The 14,585-nt window shown below is 46.3% G+C and overlaps 4 protein-coding genes across 7 annotated transcripts; 1 reads left to right on the top strand and 3 right to left on the bottom strand.

Moving 5' to 3' along the window:
- The first annotated feature begins 529 nt into the window (after positions 1-529).
- Positions 530-3,434, top strand: pdxp (pyridoxal (pyridoxine, vitamin B6) phosphatase). The gene is made up of 2 exons (XM_053871008.1): positions 530-1,282; positions 2,736-3,434. The coding sequence occupies exons 1-2, from the start codon at positions 694-696 to the stop codon at positions 3,080-3,082; spliced, it is 936 nt and encodes a 311-aa protein (XP_053726983.1). The 5' UTR covers positions 530-693; the 3' UTR covers positions 3,083-3,434.
- Positions 3,435-3,514: 80 nt separating this feature from the next.
- Positions 3,515-7,786, bottom strand: mrps36 (mitochondrial ribosomal protein S36). Of its 4 annotated transcripts, none has more exons than XM_053871150.1 (6): positions 7,626-7,786; positions 6,610-6,687; positions 6,319-6,475; positions 5,230-5,293; positions 4,050-4,237; positions 3,515-3,629 (listed from the first exon to the last, which is right to left on the bottom strand). In XM_053871150.1, the coding sequence occupies exons 3-6, from the start codon at positions 6,370-6,372 to the stop codon at positions 3,612-3,614; spliced, it is 324 nt and encodes a 107-aa protein (XP_053727125.1). In that variant the 5' UTR covers positions 6,373-6,475; positions 6,610-6,687; positions 7,626-7,786; the 3' UTR covers positions 3,515-3,611. The 4 variants fall into 4 exon arrangements, with proteins under 4 accessions (XP_053727125.1, XP_053727127.1, XP_053727126.1 ...); XM_053871152.1 differs by lacking the exon at positions 7,626-7,786 and adding an exon at positions 6,775-6,793; XM_053871151.1 differs by lacking the exon at positions 7,626-7,786 and adding an exon at positions 6,758-6,789.
- A 115-nt stretch (positions 7,787-7,901) lies between these two features.
- On the bottom strand, positions 7,902-11,063 carry LOC128762309 (betaine--homocysteine S-methyltransferase 1-like). Its single transcript, XM_053870480.1, has 8 exons — positions 10,940-11,063; positions 10,357-10,489; positions 9,849-9,961; positions 9,587-9,778; positions 9,370-9,517; positions 8,622-8,804; positions 8,312-8,540; positions 7,902-8,239 (listed from the first exon to the last, which is right to left on the bottom strand). Exons 1-8 carry the CDS (start codon positions 10,955-10,957, stop codon positions 8,062-8,064), a joined length of 1,194 nt encoding a protein of 397 aa, XP_053726455.1. The 5' UTR covers positions 10,958-11,063; the 3' UTR covers positions 7,902-8,061.
- Positions 11,064-11,726: 663 nt separating this feature from the next.
- LOC128762386 (betaine--homocysteine S-methyltransferase 1-like) lies at positions 11,727-14,316 on the bottom strand. Its single transcript, XM_053870610.1, has 8 exons — positions 14,152-14,316; positions 13,380-13,512; positions 13,200-13,312; positions 12,935-13,126; positions 12,715-12,862; positions 12,359-12,541; positions 12,057-12,285; positions 11,727-11,985 (listed from the first exon to the last, which is right to left on the bottom strand). The coding sequence occupies exons 1-8, from the start codon at positions 14,167-14,169 to the stop codon at positions 11,802-11,804; spliced, it is 1,200 nt and encodes a 399-aa protein (XP_053726585.1). The 5' UTR covers positions 14,170-14,316; the 3' UTR covers positions 11,727-11,801.
- Positions 14,317-14,585: the final 269 nt, after the last annotated feature.

Below are 14,585 nucleotides of genomic sequence, written 5' to 3' on the forward strand. Positions count from 1 at the left end.
TTTTGCATATTTAATTACTTGTATTGATTGTTTGTTTAAATATATATTTGTTTTCTGAATATAGGTCATTTGGGGTCATATTTGACCTATATCACTACTCAAACTTGTTTGATGTTGTCAATACCCACCTATATACAGGTATGTAAAACACTGAAATGATATGAACTTCTGTTTCCTATTCACATATATGAGAAATATTGACCACTTTTCTTTTCGCAAATACCCAGTGACTCACAATAATGGGCTCTATTTATTTCTTTGTATTATAAATTATATATAATTATTTTTTTCTTTATAGCTATAATAGCGCCTTAAAATATATTGTATAATTACCAATTGTTAATGAATTATTTTCATCATTTGGGATTCCGAGATTAAACGTCCTCAATCCATTTCCGGTATGTATTTTACCATGAGAATAGAATAAAAAGCCGCACGTAAAAAACTGAGGGCGATCAGCCACACGCGCCCCCAATTGGCTGTATCTCTGCGTTGTGATTGGCCGGTGGAGGCGGGGTGGGCGGGCCGTACGTCAATGTTTATGTGCCGTGTATGTAACCATCAAGGACTCTGCAATGTGATTCCGGCTCCTGCAGCCGTTTGTCGCCGATCGAGCCGCCGTTCCTGCACCAGAGCCGCACATGGGGGACCACTAGCCGCCGAACCACGGAAGAGGCCGAGGAAAAGGCAGGGATGGCAGCCTTGAAGGGCTGCCAGAAGATCCGCGGTCCGCAGATCCGGACGCTGCTGGAGGCGAAGGACTTCTTCCTGTTCGACTGTGACGGAGTGATCTGGCACGGCGAGACGGAGATCAGCGGCGCCGCTCAGGTGGTCACCTCCCTGATGCGGCGGGGCAAGAACGTGGTGTTCGTCACCAACAACTGCACCAGGCCGCGGGAGAATTACGTGCACAAGTTCTGCCGGCTGGGCTTCACCGACGTCATGCTGGATCAGATCTTCAGCTCGTCCTACTGTTCGGCTCTCTACCTGCGCGACGTGGTCCAGGTCCGCGGGCAGGTGTTCGTGCTGGGCTGCGAGGGTCTCCGCAGGGAGCTGCAGCAGGCGGGGGTCCCCTGCCTGGAGGAGGCGGACGACCCCGACGCCACCATTTACAACTGCGCCCTGGCTCCGGACGTCAAGGCGGTGCTGGTGGGACACGACGACAAACTGACTTTTCTCAAACTGGCCAAAGCCTCGTGCTACCTGAAGGACCCGGAGTGTCTGTTCCTGGCCACCGACACCGACCCGTGGCACCCGCTGACCGGGGGCAGGATACTGCCAGGTAACGGAAGGCGTTGGTTCGCTTCCTCCTAGTCTGAGGCCATGGTGCCCAGGTGTTGTTCTCCAGTGAGGAGGGGGAGGGATGAGAGGAGTGTTTTCAGTGGAAGAGCTGAGCCAGAAGGCAAAACAAATACATCAACCAATTGCTTTTGGCTTTCTTTTTAAAATGTATGGATGAGGTGTATATTGTGGAAAAAAAGGTTATGACCACAAAGCAATATGAAGTTAAATTACAATATTCGATTTATAGGGCTTATAGTTCATATTAAGTATTAATAAAACAACATTTACTGTCGTACAAATCTATCTGCAAGTGGTTGTCCACTTCACTCAAGTCAAGGTTCAAGAAAGCTGTTCTTAAATCTGCCGTGCTGCATCCGTAGCCACAGTAGTTCTATTTGACAGCTCCTACCGGTTCAGTGTTCCTGAACCCGACAGCGTGGCAGGATGCTGGAATAAACCCCATCGGACTCCCAGGTGAGGACATGAGGTCACTTAAAGAGCCGCACGTGTCTCACACAGTGTGAAAGGTAAGAGGCAAACTGTGAGAATGGTCATCTGCTCTCATGTCATAGCAGATTTGAGAGGCATCTGTTATCTGGGACGACATTCAAAGGCCTCAAGATGATGAGTAAACTCTATTACTTCACTGACACGTCTTACTGACTCACTTTGCAATGAGGCCAACTTCAAAGTTTACTTTAGATGAGTCTGGAAACCATGGCATCTTTTTAGGGAGCTGATCCCAGAGCAGGTTCTGGGAGGTAATCCTGCTGCACTATGGGTCTCCAGAGTCTCCTTTGATTCTGGATCCAAGCATCTGGTCCGCCTGGTCTTCCTGCTGCCAGATGTTCCTTGGCAATTCCTCCAAAGTTTGGCATAAAAGCTGGTCTGGATTTTGTGCCTGCCTCATCTTGCTCTCAGCCTGCCAGTGGAAATCTCTGCCTCTAGTGAAGCTTCATGAAACAGTGTTCACACACAATAATCTTTGGCTTTGAACGACTATTTTGAAGAAACTTTACACCATTTTTGATCCAAAAACCAGAATGCGCTTTATGAGGGCCACATAATCTTTACTCTTTGTTTCTGTTACATTCAGTTTTCAGCAAAAAAACAAAAGTCACATTCACACTTGCTCGTCCTGCTGTGGGATCTCGCAGCAGCTGCGCGTCTGCAAACGTTTGCGTTAATCCCCCTCGTGAGCCCAGAGTAATTATCTACGACTGAATTGCTGGCCAGTAATCGCCCGATTGTTGTCAGTCACTCATGTTTACAGTCGTTTTCTCGCTGACAGGGATTTAAAAAGTGTCCTCCAGACGACCTCCTGGACAAATAATCTCACGTCCAAGTCTGCAGCAGCTCTGCTTCAGTCAAGTTGAGATGGGCTGGGGTCATCGGAGGTGTTGTGAAAACCTGCTGTACGTCACTGATGCACTTCTCTCTCTCTCCGTCAGGTTCTGGTTCCCTCACTGCAGCTCTGGAGGTCGCCTCGGGTCGCAAGGCCACTGTGATCGGCAAACCCAGCCGCTTCATGTTCGAGTGCATCTCCAGCCAGTTCCGGGGCGTGGACCCGGCCCAGTGCCTGATGGTGGGCGACCGCCTGGAGACGGACATGCTGTTCGGGTCCAACTGCGGCCTGGACACCATGCTGACCCTCACCGGCGTGTCTCAGATCGAGGAAGCGCACGAGTACAGAGATAGCGATCAGCCCGGCAACCTGGGCCTGGTGCCGGACTACGTGGTGGACACCATCGCCGACTTCTTACCCGCGTTTGAGGAGCTAGAAGAATCCAGCGACTGAATGAAACGTCGATGTAAATCTAAGCTAGTCTTTCCATGTTCCAGTGCATTCCTGTGTTCCAGTTTTGTGGTGCTCATTCGTGACCCGACTGTGTTGAAAAATTGTTCCGACATTCATTCATTCATTTGTCTCCGAGGTGGACGTTTTCATCTTCTCGCCTCCGCCAGATTGGATCCACCTTCTTATCTACTAACTGCTGCTCTAATAGAGACATTACGACAATCTGACCGCTGGAGTTTGATCTTTGAGCAGTGATTCGTTTTAAACCGTCGTAGCGACGCTCACAGGCACCGCTGTAAGACCTCAGTGTAGATGTTTGACCATATCGAGCATGTCGGCAACAATAAAGGACTAGAATGAAGCTTGAGCTGCTTGGTTTTTGTTCCAGTCAGGAATTCCACCAGGGCAGTTGACAAAACACCCAGGATTAGTTAAATACTTTATTGTACATCGAGTGGAAACGTTTTTATGCTGAAGGAACAGGTTGAAAGAAGAACAGCTGGAGGGTTTGTCGTTGTAGGGAGCTGCATCACTCTGGTCCACCACGCTGCAGGAGGAAGAACGGAAGCATTCAGACGAAATATTCCAGCTATATACCATGGACTTCAGCTAGCTCTGCCCTCTGATGGCTGACTGTAGCAGTGCACAACAAATCAGCAAGCACTGTTTTCACCTCAGCTGTCAATAGTACAAACAAAAGGGGCTCTCACTTGCACCCCAAAGTATCAGTAAAGCTATGTTGCTTTGAGCTTCAGTTGTCAGTGACCGATTCACCATTTTTAAACCAACAGTTCCTCCTACTGACCTCAGAACATGAGGACACTGCTTCATGAAGCTTCTTCACCACACAAGATTAGATTAGAAGCCGGTGTGTTTTAGCTTTTAGCTCTCTGATCTTTAATCCTGGAGTGATGCCACTGTAATGCCAACACAGTCCTTGCCAAACACACAGACATCACACACCAACCTGGATAAAGTCCATTTCCTCAACAGTCATCGGTCTCCGTCGGTACCTCGCAGGCAGCACTTGTATGGAGGCCAGGGTGTCAGGCGAGCCGGGGATCGGGGTCAAAGGTACGTGACTTTTTGCTATCTGAGGCGGCGCGGCGTTGTGTTGGGGAAAGTTAACTGCTAGTGATTTCAAGGCTTCTGCAACTAGAGAGAGAAAAGAGTCGCACTGCTGAACAACCTTTACAATCCAAATCAATTCCCACCAATGGAACTGGCTGCTAAAAACTGGAGATAAGATAAGCCGTCCCTCCCCCCTCCCTCTTGAAACTTTGACAGCCGACCATAAACTCTGTACTAGAGTGGAATCAGTAACTAAGTAAAGACCACATCAGAACCACTGAAGGTTCAGCTGGGCAAGTGATCTACTCACACTGGGTGAAAGTAGCAGCCACAAATAAGTGACTTGCTTTATGGGGCAAATTTCATGCCTCTATATCAATAGGACTATGACTTAAGTGAAAACTAAGTTGTAGTATTATTACATTTTATTTACCGTAATTTCTAGACTATAAGTCTGGGATAACACGTAGATTTTAACAGGCTAAATAGCGTCATGCTGCCAAAATACTGAGTCTCGTCACATTAAACCGATGAAATCACTAACGTTTTATTGACCTTAAAGCGCTCAAAATGTGCTCTTTTCACCCGTCTGTCCACAGCTCCACCAACAGAGCCCATCTCCTGGAGGACTGGAGATGATAGGAAGCAGCTGAGACCAGCTGTGGTGTCTGAACTTCAGACACGCGGATGAGCGCAGCGCCTTTTGAGGCAGTTTAAGATGTGAGGAGTTTATGATTCAAGTTCAGCACTTTGCTGGGTTTGTTTCGTGAGTCGGTCTCGATGCTGGACCCTGTTTTCAAAACTAGTTTACAAGTGATCCTCGTATTTTAAAGCACCACTGACCTTTCTACATTGCAGACAGAACCACTGCACCCGCAGGTCATAGAGCTGTGTGGCTTATGTATGAAGAAGATCTGTGATGTGTCAGTTTAGCCCTACTTTGTATGACTCGTGGAGTCCTATGAAAGATGCAATTATGTAACAGGCCTTCACTGACCATCATTTGGTTTCTATTTTCTAACCACTTTCATTTGACCAGAGGACGACACTTGTGACTGGATTAGAATGCATCTTACCATTTGGCCGTGGGAGGCCTTCTCTATTGGGAAACTTGATAAGTGGAGCATGAGGTCGTACGACCTGTAAAAGAGTCAAGACAGTCAGTCAGAAGCCAGTCAGGAAACAGGGGAGCCACATGAATAAACTACACTACTGATGCTGGCAGCAGCAACAAAACCAAGTGCAAGAAACATGGCGGTAATTCAGGCTCTGCATATCCAGGGGGTCTGGATTTAACCAGCCGGACTTTGATCAGGAGAACAGTTGCTGTGAGAAACAACTGGTCAGTTCCATTATCTATGCAACGGCCACACAGAGGGGTACAATAACTACACGGAGAGTTCCAACAACGACAGGTCGAGTACAACCATATGACACCCTCAGTGAGCCCTGGTTGAGTCCTCCAATGGACAAGAACCATGAGACAAAACATCAATTTGAATGACTTTTGCTTGGTCAAAGTCTCAAAAGTCGAAGGATATATTCAGAATATTATAATCAAGACATTTGAATGCTACAGTTGAATAATAATAAAATAGTTTACTGGCATTTATTAGCCACTACATCTATGACAAAACAGTTACAGAATCACTATATATATCCTTGAGGATCTAGACTTAACCAACGTGACAGAAGAGGTTCTAGTTGGAATGACTCAATCAGACTTATCTTCAACTATTTCTTAAACACATTCAGCTTCGTATAACGCAAGAAAATACCGACTTGATGAATTCCGACACCGAATCGTGCATGTTGCATATGAGTAGCAGAGATAGTTGAAATGACGATCGACGGATGCTTGAATACACTTTAGCTGGATGCTGAAAGAACGAGAATACTTGACTCTCTAACTTATAACTGTCAATGCATTAATACTGACTGTTTTAATAGACAGACTAAGACACTTTCGGGTCACTAAATATAGATGTTGCGGAGCGATGACGGTAAACAAGGACGTCAACAAGGGTACGGCCGATATTGCCAGCATGACAGGCCTCAATATGTCCACGAAGCACACAGTGAGCACGGCTGTCAAACAAACGCTGCCAACTCCGTTAAGCAGAATCAGATATAGAAAGTGAATAACGAACGTGGAGAAGCGTTACCTGAATTACTCTGGCGCTGGGGGCCGCCATTTTGGAACTGACTTTGCTCCCCATGACGACCTCCGGCGTTAACTTCCGGTTTAGAGAGTTGTTGCAGCGCAGAATCACACCACGAGATGGCGGTGGTTGTCTACCGTAATAGCGCTGGTCGAGCCGCCTGTGACCGCGGAAAGGCAACAAAAAATAACAATGTCAACAGGGTTTGTCAGCAACACCATCACCAGCGCGTATAAGTTTTGTGTGTCACGAGCCCAACAAAACAGCAGGCAACAATGAAACGAACGAACGTACCTTGCTTTCAGTCTCCTACCGAAGGTGACATCCAAATGATACCCGATTGTTTCTTAAAATCCCCCAACAGGCGGCACCCTTCAATTAAAGTCAAGAGAATTTGATCACACCCGTGCTATACGTTAAAAAACAACAAACAAAAACACACTTGTTAATCCAACGCACAGTAATAGACGAGCATAACGAAATAAAAAACGCCTCCGATACTGTTCCTGCTGTCACGTGACGTTTTTGTCCAATCGGGGCAGGGGAACGCTCCAGAGCTCTTTTATTAGCAGGAGATGAAGCAGTACACCACTGATTCAGGACCAGCCGCTTAAATTACACGCGCAGCCAGTCATGTAGAGGAGCTAAGATAACGTAACAATAGATTAGAATGCCTGTGTTCACAGCACGCAATCTGATTTGTTAAATACTTTAGCGTAAAAGAAAAGACGCACGTAACGCTACGGGCCCATCTTCCTCTTTATGCTCTCTGTTGAAACGTTAGAGAGCGGCTAAACACTGCCATCTAGCGTGCAGGACTCTCTCCATATTCATTCATATTTAACCTCACGTTACTTAAATCACATCTCTTTAAGAGTTTCTAGCTGTTCGCATCAACCGTTTTGCGAATTCTTGTTACATACATTTTTCCCAAGATACGTCAGTTTGTGTAAGTGGGTCAACAGACATATTTTCCTTCAAGATATTTCATCACTGATCAAACTGGTTTTATCAGTTGAACCAGATACCGAACCTCAGGGTTACATATATATACATATATATATATATATATATATATGACACTGCAACTATAGAGTCAGTTATTCAAGCAGATGCCTGCCTATAGCGTAAACATGTTGTTGAATACTGTGAGGTGGCAGTTCATTCTCAACTGGTGCAATAAACAATAAACATTCAAGCAAAATAAAATACATTTTGAAACGTCACGAATGAATTCTATACATGAAAATTGGAGTGTTTTTTTTGCGTCTCTATATTTTTCTATGAAAGGAAACCGTCATTATACACACAGAGCGGCCTAGTTATGCTGCTGGTGCATGGATTGAGAAACGTGGGAGAAAGAGGATGCTTGTCATTGAAGGGTCATATCGAGGTTTCAAATAGAATTTAGAGTTCTGTGAGGCGGACTAATCGTTCACATATCAACATGTTCAAAAACATGGATGGTTGGATGACCGTTGGTCGCTCGTTGCATGGTGGATTTAAATGATTTTCATGGAGAGGCAGGACTTTAGATACAGCAGCATCAAAGCATGATGACAGGATGAAGCACAACCACAACAAAGTAGTAAACATATCACTTTTATTAGAGTTTATGCTACCATTCCATTGAAAACAAAAGGGTCCAATGACACATAGGTGGCCTTTTATGTTAGATTACAATCGCTTTTTCACAAGGCCTGAGAGCTGCAGCAGTCTGTGGTTGAGGTGACAGTGGATGAGAGCTTAGTGGGCCTTCGTGCGGTCGAACAGCTTCTTGAGCTGCTCCTTGGATGTGGCCTCTGTCTGCTGCATGAGGTCAGCGTGTCCCCTTGTCACACCCCAGCTGTCGGGCATGGACATGGAGGGGCACTCAGGGCGACCAGAGGCGGGTTTCAGGTTCTCCCAGTAGTCACGGCGAGCCCTGGCATGGAGAAGTCGTGGTTAAAACCACACCTGGATCCAGTCAGAATGGAAACGCTCAGGGTGTTCCTACCTGGCTCTGACCCAGGGTTTGGTGTGCATCTCCAGACCAGCTCCCCAGCTGCCGTGTTTCTCTGAAGCAGCGGGCAGGACTCCTCTCTCCACGGCCAGTTCTTCAGCCACAGCTCGGATATGATAGGGCTCATAACCGCAGCAGCCTCCGATGAAGTGGATGCCGGCGTTGTAGGCCTCTCTGGCGTACTTGTGCATGTCCCAGCGGGTCAGGATCCTGGGCTCCAGACCTATGACAACCAAGTTTTGTTGGTTCATCCATCTGTCGTGGTAAGTACAATCAAACCACCAAACAGAAATTGTATTTTTACCAAAGGGGAATTCTGGCAGGTCGATGAATCCCTGGCAGTTGCAGTCGGGAGTGTGGAAAGCCAGGGGCTGGACCATGTAGTGAGCCTTCAGACCGGCCTTCTCCACACCCTCCTTCATCATCTTCACAGCCTTCACGCAGGTCATAGGGTCAAAGTGGCAGTTGACTCCAACAATCTGGGCGCCTGAAGAAGAACACACAGATGACCACTGTTATGTTTAAGCTTCTTTACCACGAAGAACACAGTTATCACCGGTTCAATTTATGTTGAAAGAGATGCTTTACCTGACATTTGAGTTGTTCATTAAAACAAGTGGTAGTTGACTAGCTATTTAGATGGCTAGCTTCAAGCCAAGAAGCTAAGCTAGCTATGTTGTCAGTGTTGACCAATTGTTAGATTTGAAAGTTACACATCAGTATATTTTCATGAACCCTCATGTTTCATTGTAGAATATATAAAACACATTATTACTGTCGTGTGTGCTCTGTAGTTTGCGTTCTTGGTTTAAAAATGATGTGAGGTTTCATTAAAATGGTAGTTCCAATCCAAATATTTTAAAAGCAGAGAGTGCCACCTAGTGGCCACTGAAAATGAGGACACTGTTTCATGAAGCTTCAACAGCCCCTCACTAATTCCGAGCATTGTTGCATTAGCATCTTCTTTTACAATTGAGTTGTGGCCGCTGACTGGTTAGCTTAGATTTGTTTGGGAATAAAGTTGGTGGATGTAGTACAAAGACTGAACCAACCGGCTTTGACCAGACGGACAGCGCACTCTCCGGGGGAGACGCCGTGCATGTCACCCTCTGGTCCGATGCACAGAGAAGCAGCCACAGGCTTGCCGGTCTGCTTCAGAACCTCCACAGCCCACACAGCCTCCTCAACGTGCTCAAAGTACTGCAGGCGAGAGTCACATGATCACTCTGTTCAGCAACTTCTGAGGAATGAAGCAGGGCTTTCAATCACCTCAGCAATCAGGAAGTCCACATTCTTCTTCACGAACACCTCCAGTTGCTTCTTGAAGATGGTCTTCACCTCGGCTTCGCTCTTGCAGCTCAGGTAGGACGGAGTCTGGGAGACTCCTCCGGCGACCAGAGCGTCGCCCTCGTTGGCCACCTCGCGTGCCAGATCGCAGGCAGCTTCGTTGATCTGAGCACCCTGAAGAGAGAAACAAACCGGTTTGTTTGGGCTTTGAACTCACAGGCCAGGGAAACAGAACAGAACTCACTGTGAAGGTGAGCTTGTTGCCCCTGTTCTCCAGCTTGTCATCGCTGGCGTAGAAGGTGAAGGTCTGCATCACGTTGGCCCCGGCTCTCAGGAACTCCCTGTGCAGCTGGCGCACTGACAGTAGCAACAAGACAACATCAGACTGCGAGTGAAGGTGCTAGATAATTTACATTATTTTACATACTATGAAGATTTTTCTTGTTTACAACTATATAAATATATATATATGTTTTTTTTTACATTGTACATTGTATTTTTGAACCATTATTCTTCTATATTCCTAACAATGATTAAAAAATATGATGAAAAACTTTTTGTAAAATGTGCACACTGCTATGTATAAATATGCAAGTACATTCATCTGGACTTCAAGTCAGCTAGCTTCTGGTTCTCTTTGTAGTTTTCCATTGAGTGCCACAATTGTACGAATCAAACTTTGTTATCATTACTAATGTAAATTGTTTGCCTTGTTTTAAGCCTTTCAATGAAGATTTGGGGGCCCCTCTCACCTGCTTCAGGGTACTCTGCAGCCGCCTCAGGGGTCCAGGGTCCGGCCTTCACGTAGCCCCTCTTCTCAAGGGCAAACACGAAGCCACCATCTCCGATCACAACCTCACCAGCGTCAAGACGCTCCAAGATTCCCTGCAGAGGAACAGAAATTTAGGAAATGCAGCAGAAATTCCAAACTTAATATTAGAGCACTGAAATATGAAGAAACATTTTTACTTGACTTTCACTGAGTTGTTTAGCCACTGTGACCAGATCAACTGTGGCTGTATATATGACGATACGACTGAAAACAGCATTCAGTATCATCTCATTGCACTGACATCAAAAATATTAGGTGAGGCTCTTTGTCGTCATTTTAAGTAGTAAAACATACTTATAACTACTACTGCTAATAATAATAATAACCTCCCAATGCTGCACTTTTAGTGCATATTTTTTAGTCACTGATAAAATGTACTTCATAAGAACATATGTGTCGTCTTTTGTCTTTGAGTGCAGATGTTTCTTAACCGCACTGAAGAAATATTTTTCAGAAAATGTAGTCAAAAGCTATTTCCAGCTTGACCTGCTCTGGAGACGTACCTTCTTTGTTGGTGCCATAATCCTGACGTTGTGTGGACCCCTGGCTGCTCAGGCTTGAGAGGCTGATGCGACATTGTAGCTGGGAAGAGTCCCACTATAAATGCCTCGAATGGAGGGGAGGACGCAGAGCAACAGCCTCTCTGATTGGCAAAACAAACTTGCGTAACTCTGTGTTTACTCCTCCCTCGCTCGCCTATGTGGTGGGCTGTGATCATCGACGGTATAGTTTTTCACTAAAAAGATGAGAGGTCACTTTGTGCAACAATGAGCAATGCTTGTGCAAATGCAACTGATGTTGCTTATCAAGATGGGTCCTGGATGCTTTGAATGGCTCATGGCCTCATGAACATCAACACGAGTTAAAAACACTTTTACTAGTTGATTTTTTTTTATCAAAGTCAGGCGCGTCTGCACCAACAAAGCACTTCCCCCAAGAGAGTGACGCGTGTCGCTTAACACCTATTCCAAGTCTGGAGTGGCTCAGCAAAATAGTTCCAATTGCTTTGCTAGTTACTGTGTCATGACTATGTTATGCTTTATTGCTATTACCATTGGATTATTACCCTATTTTTCAAGTATTCTCTTAAATTATGAGGAAGATGGTTGATTGAAAGGTGAAGATCACCTTGCATGCTTTCCTGATTTAACAAAGCTAGCATGCGACCATCACACTACCTAACTAAGCTAGCGTTTTATTTCTATTTGGCATCATGTATTCTAGAAGACTGAGCCAACATCCTTTGTTGTAGAAAGAGGGAGCTAATGGACAAGACAAACTCCCAACCACTTGTTGTTTGTTGTCATTTATTGTTTTGGGGTTGACAGAATAATGCTTCTGAAGCTGAGCACGTGTCACAAGTCACTAGTGCTTATGTTTCTTCTGCATTTCCAGCAAGTGCTTCATTTCTTGAGCACTTGTGGCTTCTTTGTGTTGCACCAGGTCACTGTGGCCCTTGGTTATACCCCAGCACTCTGGGGTGGACAAGGAGGGGCACAGGGGGCGTCCAGATGCAGGGTGGATGTTCTCCCAATATTCACGCCGAGATCTGAAACAATAGGCGAGTGAAGGTGGAATACTCTGAGAGGTGCGACGCGACTGTCCAGGTCGGTGGTTTACCTGGCTCTGACCCAGGGTTTGGTGTGCATCTCCAGACCGGCTCCCCACAGTCCGTGTTTTTCTGATGCTGCGGGCAGGAATCCTCTCTCTTGCGCCAGTTCCTCGGCGATAGCCCGGATATGGTAGGGTTCGAATCCACAGCAGCCACCGATGTAGCGGATGCCAGCCTTGTATGCCTCCCTGGCGTACTTGTGCATGTCCCAGCGGGTCATCATCCGGGGCTCCAGAGCTGCCGAGCAGCAGATACTCAATCGAATTAAGTGCTGGCTAGATCAAAGAATCAATGGAGAGAGGTGAAATACCAAAGGGGAATTCTGGCAGGTCGATGAATCCCTGGCTGTTGCAGTCAGGAGTAAGGATGGCCAGGGGCTGGACCATGTAGTGGGCCTTCAGTCCGGCTTTCTCCACACCAGCCTTCATCTTCTGGACGGCCTTCACGGAGGTGAAGGGGTCGAAGTGGCAGTTGACTCCAACAATCTGGGCGCCTTGAAAAGAACATGAAAATACTTTGAACTTTCGTCCGGGTCTCCACCTATCACCAGCCTTTAAAGACAGTTCTCTTGCAGTACCTCGGTGGACTTCATCCTACATATGCTTAACTACGCAGTTGTACCTCTTTACCATATAAATGAAACATATGGTTTTGGGAAGCTCGTACCGGCCTTGACAAGCCTGACAGCACACTCCTCTGGAGTGACCCCGTGCATGTCCCCCTCAGGCCCAATGCACATTGAAGCGGCCACCGGCTTCCCACTAGTCTTCAGCACCTGCACAGCCCACTCGGCCTCCTCAACGTGCTCAAAGTACTGCAAACAGCACAGGAGTTACGTTTCGATTAAAAACAAAACAAAACACAAAGTGAAAGTGACCATCTTCACCTCGGCGATGAGGAAGTCCACGTTCTTCTTCAGGAACACCTCCAGCTGCTTCTTGAAGACAGCTTTCACTTCTGCCTCGCTCTTGCCGCTCAGGTAAGTCGGGCACTGGCAAATGCCGCCAGCCACAATAGCGTCACCCTCATTGGCCACCTCCCTCGCCAGGTCGCAGGCAGCCTCATTGATTTGTGCTCCCTGGAAGGATAAGGCTGCTGAATCCAAACTTCAGGATTCATCACTGTACATGTAGTATGGGATCAGATCTCACAGTTAAGGTGAGCTTGTTGCCCCTGTTCTCCAGCTTGTCGTCGCTGGCGTAGAAGGTGAAGGTCTGCATGACGTTAGCTCCGGCCCTCAGGAACTCCCTGTGCAGCTGGCGCACTGACACAGATGAGTCGTCGTCATGAAAAGATTCAATGTTTGGTGCGCACGCACGACCAATTCATACCAGCCTCCGGGTGCGTGACAGTGCACTCGGGGGTCCATGGCCCGGCTTTCACGTAGCCCCTCCTCTCCAGAGCAAAGACAAAACCTCCATCGCCGATGACGATCTCGCCCGCGTTCAGGCGCTCAAGGATTCCCTTGAAGGAGTGGAGAATCCATACTGTTATTCTCTAAAGCTGAACACCAATACTCGGAGGCTGACGCTCTGGGAAACTGAGATAAAGACACATCTGCTTGTGTACTCATGACCAAGCTACAATTCCTTTAAAACTTTTTTTTTTTTTAAACTGTTCTTCATCACGTGTATTACAACTTAAGAAAAGACATGAATTGAACGGTGTGATGGATGCTATGTTTACGAGAGAAGAGGTCCAAAGGTGAGCAGATAAAGACAGGCGCTGACTGCTTTGCTCTGGTCCTTAAATAAAACCTACACTCGGCAAAACCTTATAGACTTGTCGGCCACTGAGCCACATGACTCTCAAGGCGTATTGCTTCAGGACCTGGAGGACACTGCTGTGGGCTGCAATAAGTCCAAGTTGTTGAAACCAAACAAAATTCAAAGCCAAATTCTGCTTTTGAACGCTTGATTCGATGCTACGTTTTCTTTGGAGACCTGTCCGAGAACTTGATCGTTCTTTGCGTGGACCATCAAGCATTTCTAAAACACACTGATGTACACAAGAATGATCTCTATACGGGCATATTTGAGCCACTAAACTCAGGTTCTCTTGACAGACTGAGCATCTAGAAACACACACTAACAGTAGGGTTACCTTCTTGCCTGGTGCCATTTCCCAGCTCTAGGTGCAGAACAAAGAACTATCAAGCAGCAAACCCCTCGGTTCGTCCCAGAGTGCGAGAACAACCAGTCTTGTTCGTCTGATTTTATACCAACGGGTGAATATGGGAGGAATTTGTGCCCATGCCAACAGAAAAATGACTTGCCAGTTTGAGTATTGTATAACTGAAGCTGACCCCATAATCAGTGCAAGGCAGGTGTGTTAACCAAACTCACAGTATTGTATATTCAGATCATGCTTTATTTATTGTTGATCATGAATATGTCCGCATGTAACTTGACATTTAACAATTTATATGAAGTCAGTAAGGTTCAACGTGTTATGTGTTATTGCACCAGCGATCACTGATAGTATGAACAGGCAGAGGAAGTTCGTGAATGGAAGATACTGAGATTATGCATACAGAT

This window comes from Synchiropus splendidus, chromosome 7 (genome assembly GCF_027744825.2).
Source record: "Synchiropus splendidus isolate RoL2022-P1 chromosome 7, RoL_Sspl_1.0, whole genome shotgun sequence".
Classification (NCBI taxonomy): domain Eukaryota; kingdom Metazoa; phylum Chordata; class Actinopteri; order Syngnathiformes; family Callionymidae; genus Synchiropus; species Synchiropus splendidus.